At 45.9% G+C, this 24,489-nt stretch overlaps 1 protein-coding gene across 9 annotated transcripts in view; it reads right to left on the reverse strand.

The window, feature by feature from the left end:
* Positions 1–17,891: 17,891 nt before the first annotated feature.
* TNIK (TRAF2 and NCK interacting kinase) overlaps positions 17,892–24,489 on the reverse strand; it is a 291,826-nt gene continuing 285,228 nt past the window's right edge. For all 9 annotated transcript variants that reach the window (XR_014526345.1, XM_083503823.1, XM_083503822.1 and 6 more), the window contains one exon: positions 17,892–24,283. Coding sequence is in view for 8 of the 9 variants with exons in the window: in XM_083503823.1 (XP_083359949.1) it covers positions 24,200–24,283 (84 nt within the window). In the remaining variant the exon portion in view is untranslated. The remainder of the gene's footprint in view (positions 24,284–24,489) is intronic.

The raw sequence follows: 24,489 nt of genomic DNA on the forward strand, positions 1-24,489 counted from the left end.
GAGGATAGAATTAATCAACTTGAATGTTAATGAAAAACCCAAGCACTCCTTAGTGTTTACCTTCTTTTCCCCGGCTGTTAAAATAGGAAAAGTGCAAAGGGCACGGGGACTGCACATCGATAAGCCCACCTAAGTGGGCTGGAATGCTCACTTGCGAGTGTGTCGCACTCTAGACATTCATTCAGAGACAAGGAATTAGAGAGACAAGTCGGGTTCTTTATTTCAGAGCTATGCAGATTCTGTTTTTCTGTTCACAAGGAACACCCAAAGTGGCTCATGACTGCCACAATTAACCAAGGTAAAGGTAAAGGGACCCCTGACCATTAGGTCCAGTCATGACCGACTCTGGGGTTGTGGCACTCATCTCGCTTTATTGGCTGAGGGAGCCGGCGTACAGCTTCCGGGTCATGTGGCCAGCATGACTAAGCCACATCTGGTGAACCAGAGCAGCGCACGGAAACGCCGTTTACCTTCCTGCTGGAGCAGTACCTATTTATCTACTTGCACTTTGATGTGCTTTTGAACTGCTAGGTTGGCAGGAGCAGGGACCGAGTAACGGGAGCTCACCCCGTCGCGGGATTCAAACCGCCGACCTTCTGATCAGCAAGCCCTAGGCTCTGTGGTTTAACCCACAGCGCCACCCATGTCCCACAATTAACCAAAGGACACGTTAAATGCGGGGGTGCCAATATGGGGTGGGGCAGGTAAGCCCCACCTGCAAAATCACGCATATGATGCGGTGCATGCACATCATTTGAATGGCAATGCCAATCAACTGGCCCACTCAAATATTTTATGGGGGGGGGATGAAAACCCCTCGGTCCCTAGGAGTGGGCTCCTATGGTTAAATGACAAGTCAACATAAGCTGGCAGGAACATACCAGGGGTCTCCACAACAGAAAAGGTTCTGCAGGGAGGAGGACATGCCAGGGAAGATGGTTCTATATTAATAAAATGATAATTTGTTATCCAGCCAGACTTTTGCGGTATGCAGGCATTCAGCTTATACAGAACTCCTAACCGGACTGAATGGAATACAACTGCATGTGTAGCTAAGAACTGGCTACCACAGCATTTTGCCTAACAAGTCAAAAAAGCGGGTATAATCTTACACAAAGAGATATCGATCCAATCAAAATAGCACTTTAATAACTCTGTATTCCAAAAACTGCTGGAGTGCAGAGTTAGTAAGGTATTATGGCCAGGGTAATTAAGAATATGTCTCTCAAAATGCATCCTGTATAGAATCATGGTTTTGTAGAGCTAGAAGGGACCCTGAGGATCATCTAGTCCAGCCCCTGTAAGGGGATCGAACCTGCGAACTTGGCGTTATCAGCACCACACTCTAACCAACTGAGCTAGCTAGAAATGCTACGAACCTCGGCTTGGGAAAACTGCTGCTATCTTACCTGGGGGTAGGTCCCACTGAACTCAGCAGAGCTTACATCTGAGTAGACATGCAGAGGCTTGCACTACCAGCGTCAAAAAATGTACCTGCTCCATGAGCCAAACCCATTTATTACGAAGTCCAGTCTCTGGCTAAGTCCATAGGGCACTCTAATAAATTTAATAGAAGATCAAATATTCATGGTTAACACCACCTGATGAAGATAATCTCTGTTTGATAACACTCTTCCCAAGTCAGGGAGCAATCCTACCCACAAGAAGCAGGCCTAAAGCAAGGCGGTGTAAATTACCATATTCTTTTCTCTATAAGACTCACTTTTTCTCTCCTAAAAAGTAAGGGGAAATGTGTGTGCATCTTATGGAGCGAATGCAGGCTGCGCAGCTATCCCAGAAGCCAGAACAGCATGAGGGATTGCTCCTTTCACTGCGCAGCGATCCCTCTTGCTGTTCTGGCTTCTGAGATTCAGAATAATTTTTTTCTTGTTTTCCTCCTCCGAAAACTAGGTGCGTCTTGCGGTCTGGTGCGCCTTATAGAGTGAAAAATACGGTAACATGTATAAACATTACAGCAGACCCAAACCCCATTCCTCAGTGGGGTGGCTGCCATCTGCTCTGCCTAAGCCTGGCAGAGGGAAAACAAGCCTTTAAAACAGGGTTCTTTGGTCCTTGTGCCAGGTTTCCAGGTCACACGAATGAACTGAACGGGCTTAGGACTCAACCTGAGTCCCCCTTCTGTGGTCCTTCCCCTGCTGCCACCCCAGAGCATCTCCTCTGGGGGACTCAAACTGGGCTTGGATTAGCCAGCTTTGGCTTGGCTATGGCTGAGCTCCAGCTGAGCTGGGAAGAGCATTCTACAAATGCTAAACCAGGTGAGGGTAGCCATTGGTTCTGAACCCTTGGTGAGTTAGGGACTTCTCCTGCATGTGAAGAATCCAGTGGATTGAGTGGATGAGACCAACAGTAGGTCCAACGGTCAAGAAGGCAATATCTGCATGTGCTGTAGAGAGAAGTGAGGGGCAGATGGGGCTCGTCCACCTGGGAAGCCCACCTAGGAGATGGAAAACTCTGGCTCTAAACCTCCGCTGCCATGTGGGGCATCTTCGGGAGAAGTAAAAGCTAAGGAGTAAAACTTACACAGATCCAGAGTGGAGTCCCTAAGATGGTTGGATGGAGCCTTGTATGCCTCCTTCCAGCGACACCTGCAGCCAAGCTGGTGCCAAACGTGTTGTTCTGTTTTCCGTGGCTCAGTCACCTCAATCCTGGCTGGGATGGAGGAAATATGCTGGTGTATCTTCAGCCAAGCCAAGGATGGGGAGTTACAATGATGACGGGGGTGGCACGGGGACGCGAGTGGCGCTGTGGGTTAAACCACAGAGCCTAGGACTTGCCAATCAGAAGGTCGGCGGTTCGAATCCCCGTGACGGGCTGAGCTCCGGTTGCTCGGTCCCTGCTCCTGCCAACATAGCAGTTCGAAAGCACGTTAAAGTGCAAGTAGATAAATAGGTACCACTCCAGTGGGAAGGTAAACGGCGTTTCCGGGCGCTGCTCTGGTTTGCCAGAAGTGGCTTAGTCATGCCGGCCACATGACCCAGAAGCTGTACACCGGCTCCCTCGGCTAATAAAGCGAGATGAGCACCGCAACCCCAGAGTTGGTCATGACTGGACCTAATGGGGTCCCTTTACCTTAACCTGGTTGCACTGTGAGCCTTCCAGCTCAGCCATAGATCTGTTGGATCCTAGCCCCACTCACCTTGCTGAATCTCAGTTTAGGATTGCGTCCTTAGTCATTTTCATTAATTCCAGTGGGTCTTCTCTGAGTAAAAGTTAGTATAGGACCACATGTGGCTTGCAGAAACAGTTATCCTATTTTACAAATGTATTTGAGATGCCTAGAACTACGATGTCTAACTGCAGTGGCCGTATTAATACATATTAAATCTATATAACTTTATCACTGTGAACAGCATTCAGAATTCTTCTTAGTGCTTTCCCAGTGCATCTTCTTTTTAGAGGAATCACAGGAAGGCACTGTTTTCCTATCAGCTCATCCACTCTTGTTTTCTTGTCTGGGGACACGATTAATCTTTGCAGTACACAATTAGTTACAGGCAATGAGCGTGACTTAGCTCTTCTAGGTCATTAGCACTGATCTGGTCTGGTCTGGCTGGCAGCAGTTTCATTGGTCTCCACCGGCACGATCAAGAATTTTCCACTTTTTGTCTCAGTGACTGGTCATCATGATGAAACACGGCAAGCTTCAGAGAACGCTCCATCTTCCAACCACCTTTCTTAATGGGATATTGAATCTGTCTTGGCTCTGTCCTTCGAGGAAGTCTCACATGAGTCAAAGATGATGGAGAAGATACAGGATGGATGTCCATACAATAAACATTTCTCTTCTTTTTGAATGGGACATCCACACTGTCCAACCAATGCTGCCTGTCAGGCACTTTCCACATGGCAAAGAATGTGCTTGGCTAAAGACTAATCTTTGCTCTGGTTGCAAGTAAAACTTTAACCTGCAGAGAAAAATTCACTCCTCCAGTTATGCCAACTGATTTTCCTGGTGCAAAGGAGTTTTTGTCAAAGGGATTAGGATGTTCCATTGCAAAGCATGCAGGAGAATCCTGGGAGGGCTCTCTCAAGGACTCTCGACACTGGGATTTTTGGGGCTGTATATTCTGCAACCCGTCACCAGTGCCATAATAGCTCATTAGTGGCGGATTTATACTGAGCTGTCCACACATTGTTCCACTTCACCCATTGTTCTCTGATGCCCCCCCCCATGTTATTGCATTAATGCCGCCTGGAGGGGCACTCTTGCAACAAAAGCCAGACCAATAAAATAAAATAAACCAGAACATTTGTGATACAAGAGTTACAGGATTTCAAGCAGTAAAATGCATGGACTGGAAACAAAACAATATGTCCACCCTGAAACTTTTGCAGGCACAAATTGTATTGAAAGTGGAATCGTGTATAAGAACCACCATGATGGGCACAAATAACCGAGAAGAGGAATGTCTGGAGGTGCCCCCAGAACTATGTCCTACCAAGTTCAGTGGCACTTACTCCCAAGTAAGTTTACTTAAAACAGCAGCCTCAGGGCCAAACTGGATATTTTTTGGGAAATCATAAATAAAATAAGGTACCCACGAACGTAAACAAGTCAAACACAGCATGCATCAGAGGCTTGTGCAACAATAGATGCTGTTTTTGTTATTTTACCCCCAAGAACATATAAGAGGCTGTTAGATCTAGCCCAACATCCTGTTCTCATGCGGCAACCAGATGCCCATAGGAAGCACACAAACAGGACCCGGGTGCTAGAGCACCTTTCCTAAGGTCCAAGAAAAATATTATTATTATTATATATCTATTTACCGTATTTTTCGCCCTATAGGGGCAATGTGTGTGCGTCCTATGGGGCGAATGCAGGCTTTCGCTGAAGCCTGGAGAGCGAGAGCGGTAGGTGCGCACCGACCCCTCTCGCTCTCCAGGCTTCGCGGACCTCTCCACAAGCAGCGGGAACGCTCCCGCTGCTTGGGGAGAGTTGCCGGCATGCCGAAGCCTGCGCGCGCTGAGATCAGCGCGTCCAGGCTTCGCGGACCTCTCCACAAGCAGCGGGAGCTAGCGCTGGGCTCCCACGGCTTGCAGAGAGCTGCCTGTTTGGGGGCTGGGGTCGGGGGAAGCTCCGGCCGCCCCAGCCCCGCGCCTGGGGGGGAAAATAATTTTTTTCCCTTTATTCCCCCCCAAAAAAAACTAGGTGCGCCTTATGGGACGGTGCGTCCTACAGGGCGAAAAATACGGTATATACCAGTATATTATAAATTCTTCTGCAAGGGCCAAACTATCCAAGAGAGCCCTGAAAGTGAATAGTGAGGATGTCTGTTGAACCTCTACTGCAAGAGTGTTCCAGAGCATACATAGGATCAGTGACACCAAATTCCCAACTTCTGGTTGAGGTCAGTTGGGCCTCTGTAAAATGGGGGACAACTTGCAGCACTCTTCCAGATAATCTCAGTGATTGGACTGGGATATAATGGATCCAGCAGTCCTTAAGGCATCCTTGCCCCACATTGTGGAGTTAGGAGTGTCTACTGCCATGCATGTCTGTGGGCAGGAGATCTTTGGTGGGGACCCATCTTGAAGCTGACATCTACTTGACCCAACTTGAAGCTATAACATCATAGATTTAATTTTGAACGACAAATGACAGGAGGCCCAACCTGGTGCCTTCCCAGTGTTTTGAACTATGACTCCCATCAACCCCATCCAGCATGGGACTTGGGAGTCCAAAACAGTGCTCCCCTGGATCACATGGTATGTAAGAAGATAGGCATTCCGACTCAGCCAGCTGAGATGCTCCTCCTCAAGATGATCCTTGAAAGAAGCTGCGATCGCAACTCATTCAGCATCTGGCCAACGTTCTGCAGATTGCTTCTTGTCTCCATTTGACTAGTTTTAGTATTGGTTGGGCACATGCCAGGTCTTTGTGGTATTGACATTCAGTGTAAAGTCACATTCACATTCTGTACATTCTCAAATGCGTATCTTTGAGCCTCATCAGACAACCACCATTTGATTAGAGTGAACCATTGTTGGAGTTTGCTCCACATTAACCCGATAGCAGAAGGTATAATGGGGTGACTGTTTGCAGCTTTGATTAATCATTCATCTACAAAGACTTGCCTACAGAGTAGTGATAGAATTCAGGCTTCTTCCATCGGGAAATATTCATTACACATTGCAGGCTTTAACTCAATATAGAAACCCGACCATCGCTTACAGACTTGGGCATTTCATTATTCAGCAGAGATGCCCTTGTCCAGCTGTTGGGAAGATGGACATTTGCTTGGAGTCTGTAGAACCTAAACAACACCCAGCTTTTCATCACCGGGGGTCTTTCATAGTTTGGCCTGGAAATGCCAGGAACTGAACTGAACCTGGGAGATTTCGCATGCCTGTTATGTGCTCACCTGCTGAGTTGAGGGAGAAGGTCCATGTTTTGATGGTGGTTCTCCATTCCAGCTTCTTTACTTCCCTTTTCAGAAATAAGTTGAAGCCGTTCACTTCTGCAAGAAGAGACCACATGTTGCCTGTAATATGCACTGATAGGTATTTAACTAGTTAATAATATTAGTTTATTACTGTATTAGATGCTGCAGAGGAAAACTGAGATTGCACCCAGCCGCTACTGGATGTGGACTGCACAGCCAAAGTTTACAGCACAAAATCAAATTAATAGCTTTGATGGCCTTGAGGTGGACTTCATTATTAGCACAAATATTAACTTGGCAGGAAAGCTTGTGATTCAATCTGTACTTGCGATTGGAATTTGATCGCCTTAAATGAGCTCTCTCATCTGCTGATTATTAATTCTTGCTACAGTCGGGAAACTACAAGCAATAAACTCGGCTGGATCTGCATGGCCAGGCAGGAGCAGTATTTTTTAACTGAGACATGCACTGGGCACAAAGCTCAGGAAGCGGCAATGTTAGAGGCTTCTTTTGACTATCGAGTTTTTAGCACAGCCATCTTCCCTTGAAATTGCACTTTACACAAACTTCTCCTGCCATCATTGCTTACCTGGAACAGTCTATGTTTCCTAGGAACTGACTGCAGGAAGAGTGCCTTATTTTTTGGAGGTAGGGTTCTTGAAGGTGCATTTTTTTTTTGGAAAAAAGTATTAGTGTACATGCACGGATAGAGACACTACAGTTCTTCAGGCTTCACATGCATGCCTCTAGATGTTCTCTAGATGTTAAAACTCTGACTGGGAAGGTGGCTGGATCCGGACTCTGGAGTGTAGATGAATGTCAATGCACACACAAAAACGCCACGTAATCAGAGTTGAATGGGAATCAGAAGTGGATTTAGGAGAGGGTGACAGGTTTGTCTGCTCAGGGTGCTGAGCTGAGAGGGTACCTCAAGGAGCACTGCAATGATAATGTAGAATGGAAGGCAAGAATCCCCTGCCCAGAATTTTGGTGTTGCACAGAGTGCTGCTGAAATTTAAAAGCCCAAAGTACACCATGGTGGGAATTTCATGGCCATGTCCTCCAGCTTCCTATTCAGGATCCATAATGCAGGATGGAACTATCACATTCCTGAGGCAGTCGGTGCCATTGTTGAACATCTCCGATTCTTTGGCTTAATGCCATGGCTCAGGCAGTGAGTGGTGCTCCTGATGGGGCTCAGATCATGGCAGTGCTGAGGTACCTGCACTGGCTGCTTATCAGCTACTGACCCGGTTTTAATGTTCTGCTACTTCCATAGGTAAAGGTAAAGGGACCCCTGACCATTAGGTCCAGTCGTGACTGACTTTGGGGTTGCGGCGCTCATCTCGCTTTATTGGCCGAGGGAGCCGGCAAAGCCCTAAATAACTCTGGACAAGGTTACCATCTTTCTCTTCATTGCCCAATAAGGGCACTACGATCAGCTAATGGAACCTGGTTAGTTTCCTCGTGGCCTGATGATTACTTACTGTGGTAACGCAGAGTTGAGCTTTATCACTGGTGACACCAGTGCTGTTGTTGCTTAGGCCATCCTTCAGAAACACAAGGGATGCCATCAGTATTGGCGTTCTGTCGGCTCCTGCTTAGGCAAGCATTCCCCTGAACTGAATTCTGGTTTTAATGTTTTAACTTTGTTTCCACTGTTTTAATTGCATAGTTCAATTAGACATGTTTTAATATTACTGTGCATTTTAATAATGGTTTGGTTTTATAGTTCTTAGAAGCAATCTTGACACGTAAGTGGTATACTCATTGGCTGGTGATACTGCAAGCCGATCTCTTCTAATTGCTACCCAAAATCTGAATCTGTGCAGTTCCCAGCCACTGGTTCTACTGCCCTCTGGAGCATGAGAGACCATATCTGCTGCATCTTTGAGATGGCAGCCCTCCAGTTATTTAATGGCTGCTATCCTGTCTCCCTTCTCTGCTCTGGGCTAAACATACCCAGCTCTTTCCACCATTCCTCATAGGCAGGAATGACAAATGCGTCATTTTGGTTTCTCTTAGTTACTCATTTGCTTCAAGCTTATGTTCCGCCCTCCACATTTCCCCATCAGTTTGGAAGGGTCAAGCAGGAGATGATACAAAGCACTTCTGCCAGAGGCTCTTGAATAGGATTGGGGGGGGTGCACCCCCTAAATAAGAGGGTTCACAAAGCCTCCAGAGCAGATGGGAGGAGGACATGGGAAGCACACTGGGAGGAGGGGGAGGAAAGGCAATGATCCTGGCACCGAAGTGATGCTTGCTTAGTGCTGTCTTGGCTACCCGCAGAAAGCTACAGCTGCATCTACTCAAAATAAATGTATTGATTAAAAGGCATCACTTATATTGGCTTATATTGTGACGCGGGTGGCGCTGTGGGTTAAACCACAGAGCCTAGGGCTTGCCGATCAGAAGGTTGGCTGTTTGAATCCCCGCAATGGGGTGAGCTCCCGTTGCTCGGTCCCTGCTCCTGCCAACCTAGCAGTTCGAAAGCACATCAAATGCAAGTAGATAAATAGGTACCACTCCGGCGGGAAGGTAAATGGTGTTTCTGTGCATTGCTCTGGTTCGCCAGAAGCGCCTTAGTCATGCTGGCCACATGACCCGGAAGTTGTACGCTGGCTCCCTCGGCCAATAAAGCAAGATGAGCACCGCTACCCCAGAGTCGGCCACGACTGGACCTAACGGTCATTGGTCCCTTTACCTTTATAATGGCACCAGAGATGGTCTCACAAGGGTTTCCTGCCCACAGCAGCTGTTCAATGTCCTTTCCAAGAAACACCCTCCAGGGTGTCCTTTCCAGGAGATGTTGGGGGCACAGTTTTCAAACTGCAATTAGCCAAACAAATATCCTTAACTATTCTCACCAGTCCCGGTTCATTATTCAGCTTGCATTGCTAATCCCCACTGTGCCAAAGGGATGGGCCACCCCGGAATCAGACAATGCTGAGTGCCGGCTGTTCAATGTAGTGTTGTACTTTTCTTCCTCTCTTGCAAAAGATCTCTGTCAGATGGTTCTCTCCTATCCTTCACGTACCTGCCTATTGACTTTCTCTCCCCTCTCCTCCACTACCCACCATTTCCCTTGAGGAATTATGGCTTGGCTGCCAGAAGATTAATTTGCTGGAAGATTTTTGGACTTTGGGTCCCTTTTAAGCTGCACAACAGCATCCCAGGGCACGTCCCCAGATAAGGACTTTGAAATATTATCTGCCTTGTGCAAGATGTTGTTGGGAAGATTTTCGGCGAATGTCCCCCTTGTGACTCAGCGATGGCTTTCGTGTGGCTCCATCGGTGTTGCGAAAATGGCATAAATCAATAGTCATGTGCATTCAGCCGCCTTCATTCGTGGGGTTTCCCTCAGCGTGTTTAGGACAGGCCGTATTGTCAGCTGTCATCGTCATGCTCTTATTTCAGCAGGGATTGGTATGCATGCACTCCTCTTCAGATAGGATTCATCCAGAGCAGCAGCAGGGAACCTCCGGCCAAATTAGGTCTGGCAGGCCTCCCCATTTGGCCCATGAGGCTGATTCAGCCATTCCCACCCACCTTGCACCCGGTGATCCACTCTTACATAATTGTCTGTGAATCGACCACACAATTTTGGCCAAGGCAGGTAGCATTTCATGTACATTTAAGCCACATTTTGATAGGCCGTCTTAAACCCCACATGGAGTGTGGAGAGGGACGGGTTGCAAAGGCTCCACATGGGTAGCCAGATGCGGTCTTTGCAGCATCATTCAAGTTGTATCGCTTTGTCCCACCCTGAAATATGCTGGCATTTTGTTACACAGGCAACCCCATTTGCATGGGGCTTGCGTTCTGAGGCATCATGCGCATGAGCTAGACATGCATCAGCCCACCCCCTTCTGGTGCCGAAAATGGTGCATGTGTTAGTGGTTGGACACATGCCAAATGTGCGCAAATGGAGAGTTTCCTGTACTGGGGTGGGGGGTGGCAGCAAGGGGCAGTAAACTCCATGAAAAACTCTAAGAGGAAAAATATATAACGGTCAGTGACCTCTGACTCTACTATACTTACGGAAATAGCAAACAGACTGTCCCGTAAGGCTTAAATGGAACCCTAGGAGAATCAGGGGCAGATTCCCCATAAAAGCAAATATTCTGTCCCTTTGTAGTATAGGTTGCCCATTGTTATTATCAGAACACGGGTTCAGGTCAACTGATAAAAGGGCCTTACGGAGTAAATCCAAACTCCCTACCCCCTTTTCTTTTTATTGATTCTTAGGACTGAAGCTTTTGTCATTTGCAGTAAACATTCTCTGTCCATTTACAAGGCTGGGATATTTCAGGACCAGTGTAATTAATTATTTCCCACCGTGTTTTTGAGTTCTTTTGATCATCACCTTCTTATGGAGCAATGGTGGTGTTAGGCTGCTTCCCGCTTCCTCCTAAGAGCAGGAAAACACCAGTCAGTCAAAATATTTCTTCACTGGGGTGTGCAGATCAGACACCGGGCCTTTTTTTGGACAGTTTTGCTGCACTTATTTACAGTATTGGGCCAGGGAGCCTTTTTGGAACGCAGTCTCAAATAAGAAAAGTCCTTCTTGGAAATTGTTTTCTTCTGCAAAAGAGTTCTCAGCTCCCACTCCAAAGAAGGAGCTCAGACCCAGGACCGAACAGAGGGAGTCAGGCCTATGGCAGCCTATATAAGAAGTGGCCAAATGCAAAAAATCCTATGACAGCAGAAATGCCCTGCCCTCTTTTGCACCTATCTCCCCCTAGCTGTAAGCTGAGGGCTTATTGTGCCGTGGTGATTGAGGGCTCACCCACTTTTCCGCTTGCTTGCCACTCTCTCCAGGTGAAACCTTATCTTTGGCACCGAATTGGAGCCAGCTGGTTTTTCCTTGGATTGATTGTGCTTGTCCTGATTTGGTGCTAGAGAGTGGGTTTTCCAGGAAGAAAGTGGCAGCGGGCCTAGTAAGCATGGGAGGAGCTGGCTCGGACCCTGTGAGAGGCTACAGCAATAACCAAGGCAAAGGGTACTACTGATGGCAGCATATTTTACCTCTGTTGCAGGAATTTATGTATAGGCTGGGGGGGGGGGGTTGCCCCTCCAGCAGATATCATGCACGTGCAGCCCACTACCAAAACCAGCACAATCACTTTTGTGACTTGTGATTTGTCCCCACAAAACACTTCATCACAGTTTCTTCCTATCTATTCAAAGGGCCTTTGCTGCATGATACCAAATGTAAGAATTCACTGATCAATGTATCTAGGTACTGGCTCACTGGAAAACTTCAGAAATTCGTATAGACATGTGAGCTCAGCTACTCAGCAGCTCCTCTGCCTGAGTGATAATCCCTGGCATCCTGATACCTGAGTGCCAGACAGGTAGCCATTCCAGAAATAACAAATCCAGATGAAGACAAAAGGGTGTGATTAACTTGGCTGGGAAACAGGGAAATGTAAATATCTTTTTTGTTACACTTGATGGGTGTTTGGTGGAGGTCAAGGAGAACCATGGGGCAGGGTCCAGGATGCTCAGATTACTGCCACCAGACCTCCCCTTTCATGATGTAACTGTGATGTATAAGTGATGTAGTTTGGGGGGGTGTAACATGGGGATTAGCAGCTAATAAAAGTTTGGGTTCTCTTTTGTTTGGGGCTTCCATCTTGTTCCACCTTGTGGCAGGCGGGAGTCCTGTCGCGACAGTCTTCAATAAAGACCAAGCTGTTTTGCTCTGGTATTCCTGGCTGGTGTCCTTGTTTTTTTTGTCCAAGGGAGCCCTCAGATTTCTCTGTTATCATCTCCCGCATGCTTCTAAGTTCCACAAGCAGGTCACAAGGGGGGTACATGACGGGTGTGTGTGTGTGTGTGTGTCTGTGTGTGTGTGTGTTGAATCCAGTCATTCCCCATCTTAGCCTGACCTTAACCGCTTACACCACTGGCTTCAGAAGCTAAATCTTCGAATCTGATACTACCAATTGTTGTTGTTTTTTACATTTCAGATGCTAGAAGAGGGGAGAGGCGAAACAAATTCCCCAAATATAGCACCATTTAACAAAGCGAAAAGGGGGAAAGAAAGATAAAGAGCCTCTTCCCACTACTAAAGACGTTAATTGCATCTAGCGCTCTGCTTTGCAACCTAAATTAACTGTGCAAAGCGTGGTATTTTTAGAGCATGTCCCCACTTGCTGTGAAGAAAACTGCTGCTATCAGGTGTTGCTTCATGCTGCAGAAGAGAAAATAGCATTGTCTTCTTCCACCGGAATATGTTCCACAACTGTAAGAGAAACCAAGTCCCCCCCCCCCCCATTCCCCGCCCAGGGTTTGTATTTTGGGTATGTCACTAGGACAGGGGCCCTGCTTTTCATGACATCAGTGTGCAGTAGTGTCTCTCTCCTATTGGATTTCAGAGGCCTTCCATTGTTGCGTCTTCTTCCCATGCCTTCCTGGGAGTGATGGTGGCATGAGAAGTAACCACAGTGAGGCTTCTGCCCGTGTGGCATTTGAAGGGGCCTACAGTTTGCTCCGAGGGACACGGGTGGTTCAGTGGGTTAAACCAGAGCCTAGGACTTGCCGATCAGGAGGTCGGCGGTTCGAATCCCCGCGATGGGGTGAGCTCCCGTTGCTCGGTCCCTGCTCCTGCCAACCTAGCAGTTCGAAAGCACGTCAAAGTGCAAGTAGATAAATAGGTACTGCTCCAGTGGGAAGGTAAACGGCGTTTCCGTGCGCTGCTCTGGTTCGCCAGAAGCGGCTTAGTCATGCCGGCCACATGACCTGGAAGCTGTATGCCGGCTCCCTCAGCCAATAATAATAAAAATAATTTTTATTTATACGCCGCCCTCCCCAGCCAAGGCCGGGCTCAGAGCAGCTTACAAGCAATAATAAAAACAAGTTAAATGATTACAACTTAAAAACAAAATTAAAAATACAACATTAAAATATTGAAACATTAAAATATTAAAATGTAGCCTCATCGCAGGAGGAGAAGGAAAAGGAAAAAAGAAAGAGAGGGAGGGAATCAAACTGGCTCCAAACCAAAGGCCAGGCAGAACAACTCTGTCTTACAGGCTCTGCGGAAAGAAATCAGATTCTGCAGGGCCCTGGTCTCATGAGGCAGAGCGTTCCACCAGAGTTGAAGAGGCCCTGGCTCTGGTTGAAGCCAATCTAACTTCCTTAGGGCCCAGGACCACTAGGGTGTTGCTATTTATGGACCTTGAGGGTCTCCGTGGGGCATACCGGGAGAGGCGGTCCCGTAGGTACGAGGGTCCTAGGCCGTGAAGGGCTTTAAAGGTCAAAAGCAGCACCTTAAATCTGACCCTGTACTCCACCGGGAACCAGTGCAGCTTGAAAAGCACTGGGTGAATATGCTCCCATGGCAGAGACCCCGTGAGGAGCCTCATTGCAGCATTCTGCACCCGCTGGAGTTTCTGGGACAGCTTCAAGGGCAGCCCCGTGTAGAACGAATTATAGTAGTCAAGCCTGGAGATGACCGTCCCATGGATCACTGTGCTCAGGTCGGGGCGGGAAAGGTAAGGGACCAACTGCTTGATGCGGTGAAGGTGGAAAAATGTCACCTTGGCTGTTGCTGTAACTTGCGCCTCCATGGAAAGGGAGGTGTCAAGGATTACACCCAACCTCTTAACGGAAGGCAATGACACTGATTGCGCCCCCGCAAGAGAAGGGAGTTGGTCCCTCATCCCCATGCCATCCTGACCTAACCATAGGACCTCTGTCTTCGAAGGATTTAGTTTCAATCGGCTCCCACGAAACCATCCAGCCACAGCTTCCAAGCATCTGGTCAGTGTGTTTGGGGCCAAGTCGGTGTGGCCATCCATCAGCAGATAGAGCTGAGTGTCATCAGTATATTGGTGACAACCCAGCCCAAAGCTCCGGATAATCTGGGCAAGGGGGCGCATAAAGATGTTAAAAAGCATTGGGGAGAGGATTGCGCCCTGCGGCACTCCACACACCAAGGAGTGGCACAACAACATTTCCCTCCCTAGTGCCACCCTCTGTCCCCGACCAGAGATAAAAGAGCACAGCCAGTTACGGGCTATGCCCTGTATCCCCACGTCTGCGAGGCGGTGGTCCAGAAGATCATGATCAACCATGTCAAAGGCTGCTGACAAATCTAAAAGGATCACCAGTCCTGACCCGCCTTGATCCAACTGTCTACGGAGATCGTCTGTTAGGGCAACCAGAGCCGTCTCAATCCCAAAACCAGGATGGAAACCGGACTGAAATGGATCTAAAGCCGATGTTTCCTCCAGAAACCTACCAAGCTGTTCAGCAACCGCTCTCTCAATTACCTTACCCAGATATGGAAGATTTGAAACTGGGCGGTAATTGGATAGGTCTAAGGGATCTAATGAAGTTTTTTTTAAGAGTGGACATACCACTGCTTCCTTCAGTTCCCCTGGGAATGTCCCCGTGTCAAGGGACAAATTGATAATTTCAACCAGGGGGGTCCGCGCAACATCTGGACACTCCCTAATCAGCCAAGACGGGCACAGATCAAGGAGGCAGGTGGTGGGCTTACCAACTTGGAGGAATCTATCCACATCAGCAGGGAGTATTCGATCGACATGGTCCAACACTGGACCTGAAGTCAGTCGAGGGGCCTCCAGTTCAGTCACTGTGTCTAAATTGGCAGGGAGGTCAATGAAGTGAGATGAGCACCGTAACCCCAGAGTCGGTCACGACTGGACCTAATGGTCAGGGGTCCCTTTACCTTTTTACAGCTTGCTCCAATGAACAGACAGGAACCTGTTAGTCCTGCATAGTTTATGATGGATCAAATTCACTTGCCTAGCCCAGGGTTAAAGCTTGCGAACTGTATCTGCGCCAACAAAGTTCTCCCCCACAATGTACAAACCACAGGCTAACGCCTGTAGATTACTATTGCTTTTATTTTGAATTACATATGGGGATCCACCATAATATTTCGGTGGCTAGCGCTGGATAGTTTCTCAGGAAAGCTCGTCTGTGCTCTCACTGATAAGCCCCTGATCAGCTTCTAAGCAAGCCAGGATGCTCAGAAACACAGCTTGAAAACCCTTTAATGGAAAGCATCTAAACAGCCACCTAAGCTCCTCAGCCTCCCCTTATGTTAGATAAGACAAGAGATGATTTGGGGGCAATGAGATTACCGTCCAAGTTGTGCAGATATTGCGTGCTTCCTATTTTTGTCGTACTCCCTCCGGTTTACCATATAGCCGCAGTTCCTTTATTCACATAATTGCAGATCATCTTGTCATTCCTAAAACCGTAATGGGAATAAGGATGTTATCATAACTCATGATAATCTAAAGGAAAAGCAAACCATGCGTATGGGTGCACGTGGGTGTATCTCTGTAAAATCTTGTCCTGTGAGCTACTTTTGTGGATCTTGCCGGAATCATAAAGCATGGTGTAAATTAAACGTTCCTTAAGGCAGGGGCAATGGAAAGCTGGTCTCTGCCCTTCCTTAAATGGCAGTGGCTGCCCCTCCCCCGCTGACAGCACCAGCAGCAATGGCTGACCCTTGGGAGAGGCATTTTGGCCTTTCCCTTAGCTGCTGAGAATTGATGTTCCTGTGCAGCAGCGGCGGTGCTGAAAGCAACAATGCAATTCCTGTTGTTTCAACTGGAAAAGGGCGACAGTTTTGTGGCCCAGCAGCTCCTTTGCACGCGGAAGGTTCCAGCTTCAATCCCTGGCATCTTCAGGTAAGGTTGGGAGAGGCCGGTCTGAAATCTTGGAGCGCTGCTGCCAGTCAGGGTAGACAGCACTGCGCTAAAGGGACCAATGGCCTGACTCTGTATAATGCATCTCCCTATGTAGCTTGCATGGCGAGTCGATCCCCAGTTGCTGCTGCCTTTGAGCCACATGCTCGGCTTGGTAAAAGGACTGTCAACGCCCCAAACTACATTACCTATGGTATGATGTGTGTTGCAATAGCCCCCACTCCTGCTCCACGTTATTGGATTGTGGGGAAAGAGAAACTCCAACCCAACCCCATGTGCTCACTGCGTATGGCCATGTGGAAGTTCCTACCTGTGTATAGCTGTCCCCATCACGATTGCCCAGACTTCATAGAGGGCTCACCAGCGGGAATGTTGGAGACAGAGAGTTGCTTGAAGAGCCTGTTGGCACCTGTCCCCCCCCCCCCGTACTGTTACAACAGGGATGAGGAGCTTGTGTTGCTGGACTACAACTCCTGTCATCCATGCCCATTTTGAGACTGAGGAGCGTTGTAGTGCAACAACAACTGAAGGGACACAGGTTCCCCTGCATGGCGAAGAGATAGAAGGGAAGATGGTACAGTTCTACTGAGGAGCTCCTAACAGGCAGTTCTAGTCTACTTTGTCATGTCAAGGAATGAGAGAGGATGTTAACTATGACTGCCCATTCTCTCAATTTAGCCTGTGAGATGATACAAGTGACTCATGTAATGGGCAAGTCTGAGTCTCCATTAGCAATGGTTTCTCTCGGGGCTCGTCTACTCTTCCACTGGTCTTATGCCTAGAAAGCATGGGTCCATGGTTTCCTGCTTGCCTTGTGCTTCTTTCTAGGCATGGGTCTGAGCGGATTCCCCCTTGCTCCGCTTCTTTCCCAGGGAAAACCCACTCTTCAGGGATGAATCGGAGCAAATGTAAATCCAGAGAAAACCCAAATTGCTGTTTGCTCCAACTGAGTGCTAAAGAGCAGTTTTCCTGGGGGGAAGCAGCAGGATGAGAGAAAGTGGATGAGCCACAGGTTTCTCATTTTTCCAATCTTATGTTCAGTTCTCCAGATTTCCACATCATTGTAGATTCCCCCACCCCAAAAAACGTCCCCATGAAAATTTGTCAGCATTTGAGTGCAAAGTATCTCCTAATACACTTCTTCCATATGCCAAACACATTTTTTGCCAATTCAATGCACTCTGTACGCTATTTTCACTAACCTATACATTTTTGTATACAGTGGTACCTCGGGTTACAAACACTTCAGGTTACAGACTCCGCTAACCCGGAAGTATTATCTCGGGTTAAGAACTTTACCTCAGGATGAGAACAGAAATCATGTGGTGGCAGTGGGAGGCCCCATTAACTAAAGTGGTACCTCAGGTTAAGAACGGTTTCAGATTAAGAACGGACCTCTGGAACGAATTAAGTTTGTAACCAGGGGTACCACTGTACATTGCTTGAATGGAGAATTGCATTGAAAAAATTTAAAGAGTGAATTTTGAAGAACGACTGCTTATAGTTTTGTGTGTTGTTTCCGGAAGACAGAATTAGAGAGGTTTGGCTTTTACATGGAAATGGAATCGAGTTTCTCCCCATCCCTGATCTGTATCACAAAGTTCCGACTTTTGCAAGCGGAACACAGAAAAAGAACATTTAAGCTTCTGTTCTCCTCAGAGAAATTCTACAAATTGTATAAAAACAGATGGTTGCGAACAACCTAAAGGTTCCCATCAAAAGTTATTTAAAATGGTGTATTTGAAACTCACCAATTAAGGAAAGAAAGAAATATATAACAGGCAGGCGATTCAAGTTTTCAACATAATTTAATAAGAAGCTTCCGGTTTAAAAGGTAACCACAGCAAAGACATAAAAGAGCTGGTGGCAGCTGCCATTAGCCATGAAGCTTGTTCTTACTCATCCTACCAGTCCCCAGCAGTTACAAGTAGTGGCTTGACTGAGTTGGAAATGTTATTGCTCAATTTGATGTACTGAATAGATGTGGGTCCCCCCCCATGTGGTCCTCTCATTACAGCAGTAGGAAGAAACACAAGGAGCATATAGGGAACAGAAGAAGCCAGCTAAAGAGGCAGTAGTTTAAAACTGACCCAAGTCAAAGAGTTTTTGCCCAGGCGTTGTAGCTTCATTGGTTGGACCTTATTTTGCATGGCAAGTTGTGAAAGGCCAATGGTGTTTTGGGGGAGAAAAAGAAGGGTTTCAAGCCTTAAGACATTCCCATAGGAGCGATCTATCCATGGCTCTTGGTGCTCAGAAAAAAGATATCCTCAAGTCTCAAAATGTCAAGGAACCTTGGACTGCTGTAAGTCAATATGCTACCAGGCCAAACCTAAGGTGTTGCTGTTTGCAGATAAAGCCCTAAAGAATTTGGGAATAGCCTACCTCGAAGATTGCCTTTCTCCATACACCCCAGACCATTCTTTGAAATCTGCTGGAGAAGCCTTGCTAACTGTCTGCCGTGGCAGCCACAAGGAGCAGTAAGGCCTATATTGTGGAATGCAGTGCTTTTTTCCAGGGGGTACTGAAAGGTACATTGTTTTTTGTTGTAAAAAAGTGTGACACTTACTGTTAACAACTTCCTGGTCAGTCCTGGCACCTATTTTTCTAGAAAAAACCCACTGGTGGAATGCATTGCATTTGTGTATTAGACAGCAATCCCGTGTTCAGCTTTAGATGCCAGCTTATTATTATAATTTTTTACACAAGCTTACCCGGCCATGTGACCCAATTTTTATGTTCTTCTGATCTTTGCCTTTTTATGTTTTTAAGTTTCAATTTTATGTGCACAGCTTTGAAAAGATTTCTTTCCCTTTGGCGCTACAGAAATTTATGCATTAATAATTAAAATAAGTTGATAATGAACAAGAAAAGGACAGATCACGCAGAGCACTTTCTCTGAAAGCATCTCATTTTGACCAGTAGCTGCCATGTTGTTGTTATTGTTGTTACCAAGATAGATGATCCATTGTTCTGGACTAGTAAGATGTGAGAGGATTCTGATACTTCAGTAGTAACTCTTGGTTTGAAATGTGCATAAAAGCTTGGGCATACTGCCAAACTCTGCTCTATCAGTTTAACTAAGGTATAGAATTGCCTCCAGAAAAAAAAAAATCAAAACTTGAAGGATCCCCTTACCCCATATATGCCCACTAGACAGCTTTGATCTGCACATCTGGTACTTTGATAAGTGCCACATAATGTTTGATTTGCACTTACAAGGGATCAATGTTTCCGATATGCTATGGCATTTCCTGTTCACTGATGTTATTAGGCAGGTGCCTGTTTCTGGCACTCCCTAAAAACATGTTTGTTAGGGCAAGCCTATCCAAACATGTGATTTTGACATGTTGTTTTATTTTTTAATGTATTTATTTGCTTACTTACATTTTGAACAACTTGCTTTTAGCATCCAATTTAATAGGTATTTTAAATGTATATCTCATATTGTTTCATGTATACCACATAAAAGGTTTTGATGACTAAGCGGCATACAAATCTTGAAATATATTACGCTGTAGTGACAGATGTCTCGTGGGTTCCCACCACCACCACCTTTGCAGGTTTAAGTGTCTAGTTTATGGACACACCTGGCTTTTGTCAATTCTGAGGTTCTTGTGCTAGAATATATCTAGAACTCTGTGTGGAGGGAGATCAGGAGGCCCCTGACAATGCACGTTCCCACCATTCCAGTGGCCAGCTATGGCCCTCTGACCTCCAATCATCTTGCAAAGGTCTGAAAGGGAGCTTGGTCTACTTCATGCAACTCCTGCCACAAGTGCAGGCGGTTCCCCCTTCAGATCTTGGTCTAGAGGGGCACACTCAACACATGGCGCTGCTCCCCTTCTGTGCGTTCATGACTGCAGGGAAAATAAGGAGTGGATTGTTCAAGGGATTGTGAGGCACTCCAAAGTGAGTGAATGGGCAGTAAACTGGAAAATATGATTCAGTGTACACCAAATGTAAAGGTAAAGGTAAAGGGACCCCTGACCATTAGGTCCAGTCGTAGACGACTCTGGGGTTGTGGTGCTCATCTCGCTTTATTGTCCGAGGGAGCCAGCGTACAGCTTCCAGGTCATGTGGCCAGCATGACTAAGCTGCTTCTGGTGAACCAGAGCAGTTCATGGAAACGCCATTTACCTTCCTGCCAGAGTGGTACCTATTTATCTACTTGCACTTTGACGTGCTTTCGAACTACTAGGTTGGCAGGAGCAGGGACAGAGCAACGGGAGCTCACCCCACCACGGGGATTCGAACTGCCGACCTTCTGATCGGCAAGCCCTAGGCTCTGTGGTTTAACCCACAGTGCCATCCGTGTCCCACACCAAATGTAGATCGGGGCAAAACGAAGCCTAACTTCACACACACGCTAATGGGGAAAAGAATTGAAAATTAAACTGCCACTATCATAAGGCTGTGATATAAATTGATTGTGTCAGCACAGCTGCAATACTGTGTACAGTTCTGCATGCCTAGCCTCTAAAAGGATACTGCACCTCCAACAGGGTTCAGAAAAGGGGAAGCCAAATGATCAAGGATTACATGATAAAAGAGGCACAAAACATTGGAGAGAATATTCCACTGGAAGTCTGGGAATACCTCTGGAAAACAATGGACTACGTGGAAATGGCAAAGGTGAGAGCAAGAGAAGAGATCAAGTGATGAATTTCACATGGAAGAATGAGACCCTTATTTGGACAATTTGGAAAATATCACGTTAAATGGAATCGCGGGCAGGACTGAAATATGAGCTGCGGAAGAAAATTAATTCTAATTGTAATGAAGGAATTGTGGAATAGATAAAAGTAGAATGCAGCATAAAAGGTTGAGAATAAAAACACCATGGAAGAAGGGCGGGGAGTCAACTTTTAAAAGTGTATTAAATTTGATGCTAAGTTTGATGTCAGTTTGTTAAACAAAATGGTGAAATTCAATAAAAAATTTAATTGGCAAAAAACACACATAGATTTTCATTGACAACGACAGTAAGAGAAAATTGTTATGAATTTATGGGCAGATGGTACATGTCCTGTCAGAATACAAAGGATTAATACGAATTACTCACTGGGATACTAGAAATGTGGAAAGAACTAGAATATTTTCTTTCATATGTGCTGGGAGTAGGAACTGGAGAAAAAAGACTGGTCAAAGTTCAGAGCTCAAATAAATAAACTCTCAAATAATTAAACTGTCACCCGGTTGTGTTCTTGTTAACCTATGTAAAGGAGTCAGTAAGATGGCAACATAAACAATTATGTGCCCAGTGTTGCAATTCTCTGCACTAGCCTTCTGGTGGGGTCTGCATAAATCCCAGTGTTGTGAATAGAATCAACTAGTATTCAGCCATCAATTCATTTGGTAAAAGCTTTATCAGGAGGGAAGGTGCTGAAAATAGGCCACTTGCGTTGCAAGAGCAGCAAGCGAGACCACGGGATGAACGCTTGTCTGTGTTGGAAGGAAAGGCTTTGAAAAAACAATGGGGTCAAAGTGTATTGTTTGAGGTTACTCATTTTCATTATGCATAGATTAGGCTTATTAAGTTAGCTAATGGAAATATTTACTTAGACTGTAAATTAGTAATTTGTTGTTTAGAGGTTAATGTAAGAGGGCAACAGATTCCAAAAGCAAAAATAAAAATCCAGTTGGTTGCATCGAACTAGGTTTTACACGGAGCAGACCCACTGAAATTAATGGACTGACGTTAGCCACGTCTATTAAATTTAATGGGTCTACTCTGTGTAGGAACAGTTTTGGAGACAACTCTTAATTATTACCCCTTTTGTGAATGTAGTGGGGAGCAAGTGGCTGGAACCAGCTTAGCAGCCTCACCCCTGGGCTTGAAACAAAAAACGACATCTTTCTACAAAGATGGATGCCAATGATTCTCCCTGCCCCATTTCATTTTGGGGAGAGCCACCAAACACAAGGAGATCTTAAAGGGAAATTGGTGTAAGAAGACAGACAAGGGTGCACTGTTCAAGCAGACAGTCTTGGATAGCTGCATCATAGCAGGACTCCAATTGGGCTCAACTCCTACGGAGAAGCAAACTTAGCCTGATACACCAGTGTATCATTAAGTAGTGAGGTAGGGCATGGGGTAGGGGACTGATGTGGCCTCCCTTCAGGTTGAACACACAAAGAAGGAAGATTGTGGCAAGCCAGCTGGGATCATGTCTCCATGTGGGGGCTGTACACACAGCCCCTGGAATTGGCACAGTTATAGTGACTCTTTCTGAGCCACTGCAATTGGGCGAATTATGGCGGCTTCCTCAACATGGCTCTGGTTCATTGGCATGATTCTAACCCTATTACAAATCTGCTGGCAGCCAATGCATATTGTGGCCATTGGCGGTATCAATTGGCCTGTACAACGGGAACTGTGGAACCACTGACGGAAAAACTGGAAGAAGGCAGTGTGAGAGTCCTTTTCTCCTTTTTTAAAGAGGCCTGAACTGGCCAAACACTGCTAATTACTTAAGACACTGTTCTTGTTTAATACTTTGAAGCTGGCCAGTCAAACTCCCTGGGTGTCTGCTGGAGCTAATGAGGAAAAGCTAATTGAAACAAAAATAAAATGAGGTAGGTTAAAAACAGCAACACAGATCCAATTATGTTACATCCATAGACTAATGGGGAATCCATGCTTGGCGATAGTAGAAATGTTGCACATAACTTCCTTAAAACTGGAAATAATTCAAACAAAGCATATAAGGACACAGGTTAACCCAAACTAAATACATACATCTGCACACATATTGGTGTTCACTATATAGGTGGGCAGCAATGAGGGATGGGCAGAAAGATGAATCTAAGTGTCAGGTTCTAGGCCAACAAAACTGTCCTTCCAATCTGCTATCTCTCACTTTTGCAATGTTCCTATTCTTTGCACCACGGGATGAAGATCTCATGAAGTTTTTTCATATTCGGAAAACAGGACACCATCAGACAAGGAAGTGGGTGAATGTCCATCAACAATTGGGGCTTCCGTCTTCCAAAGGATTAAATGCTGTTGGCTCCTGGAGATTTGCATGAAGGGAAAAAACACACACCAGTATCTACAAGGATCATCCCCGCCCCTTCCCCGAAAAGCAAAGTACAACTGTACAGAGTAGGTTGGACCTAGGCTCAAAGCATTCAAGTTGGATGCAGTTAGGTACACTTTCCAGCCAATCTTCAGAATCTTGCTCTAGTTCAATTCGTTTCTCAACCTGCAATTTTATTGTGATACTTTCCGTATTACAGCTTAGAGAAAGGCAAGAAAATGCTAAGGCCAAAGTTGGGAATGATTGCCAAGGATGGCACTGCTTTTTCTCTCAATGAGCACCATTATATGAAGATCCATACTGAAGTATAGACTGACAGGTTGACAAGAAAAATATACTTGTACCTTGACTGTATTATAATCTAAGGCTAGTCGGTTAGCCATTTGGAATAGATTTCCCAAAAGGAAGGGTTCAGGGGGGGGGATCTAATTCATTCTCTCGTTTGAAATTTGTCGACCTGTTTGCAAAACTAACACAGAAATGTTGGAAAAGGCAAAAGATTTTACAAAAGTTAACCATCTCTATGGTTAAAGCCTCCCAACACAAAGATAAAATGATACATTTATTGTGCTGTCTCTCACCAGTTTTAATTGGTAACCTTACAACATACTATATATTTGATGCTAGCAGGCAGACAAAATTAAAAACAGAGACTCCGCTTGACACTTAGATCTGTCCCCATTTGTACAAATAGAGGGACAAGGAAAATGTTTAAAAAACAAAATGAAATTGTGTGACCCACAGCTCTATCACAGTTTCAGCTGAAGACTTCCAAGAGATTTATTCTGCTAAACCTCTTGCGCATTTGTCCATCTCTGCCCAAATACAGTGTTGCATTCTTGTGACCTTGAGTAAACCTCCATTCCTAAACCACAACAAGAAAGGTGTGTCGTATTCTTGGAGCGTGTCTGCGTGAGTGCGAGTGTGTTCACAGAAGGAAGCAACGTGTTCCACAATTATCTTCTTCACCTGCCTCTACAGTGTTAGTCCACACGTTCCAATGCTCTTCAAACTTAAAAAAACTTGGTGTCAAAGTCAGCACCCGAGGGCCCTTTTGTTACCAGTTCATCATGGAATTTCTGTTGAGTGTCATGAAAAAAACTTGACTACTTCCTCCAGATCTCACCGAGGCGAAAAATACCTGTTTAGGAAGGAAATATCCTCATCTATTAAACTGTAAAATCATCATATGAACTTGTAAATGGGATGTGTTTAATTTCCTCATTCATTCACACATTTTGCTTATTTGTTATGTCATATCTTATCTTGTTCTTTTTGTCTCAGAGTAGGTGTTAAAAACATTATTAATGGCTTGACCACATTGCTTTTACAAGGGGCATCAAATGC

The sequence above is a fragment of the Podarcis liolepis genome (genome assembly GCF_965112155.1).
Source record: "Podarcis liolepis genome assembly, chromosome: 5".
NCBI classification, from domain to species: Eukaryota; Metazoa; Chordata; class Lepidosauria; order Squamata; family Lacertidae; genus Podarcis; species Podarcis liolepis.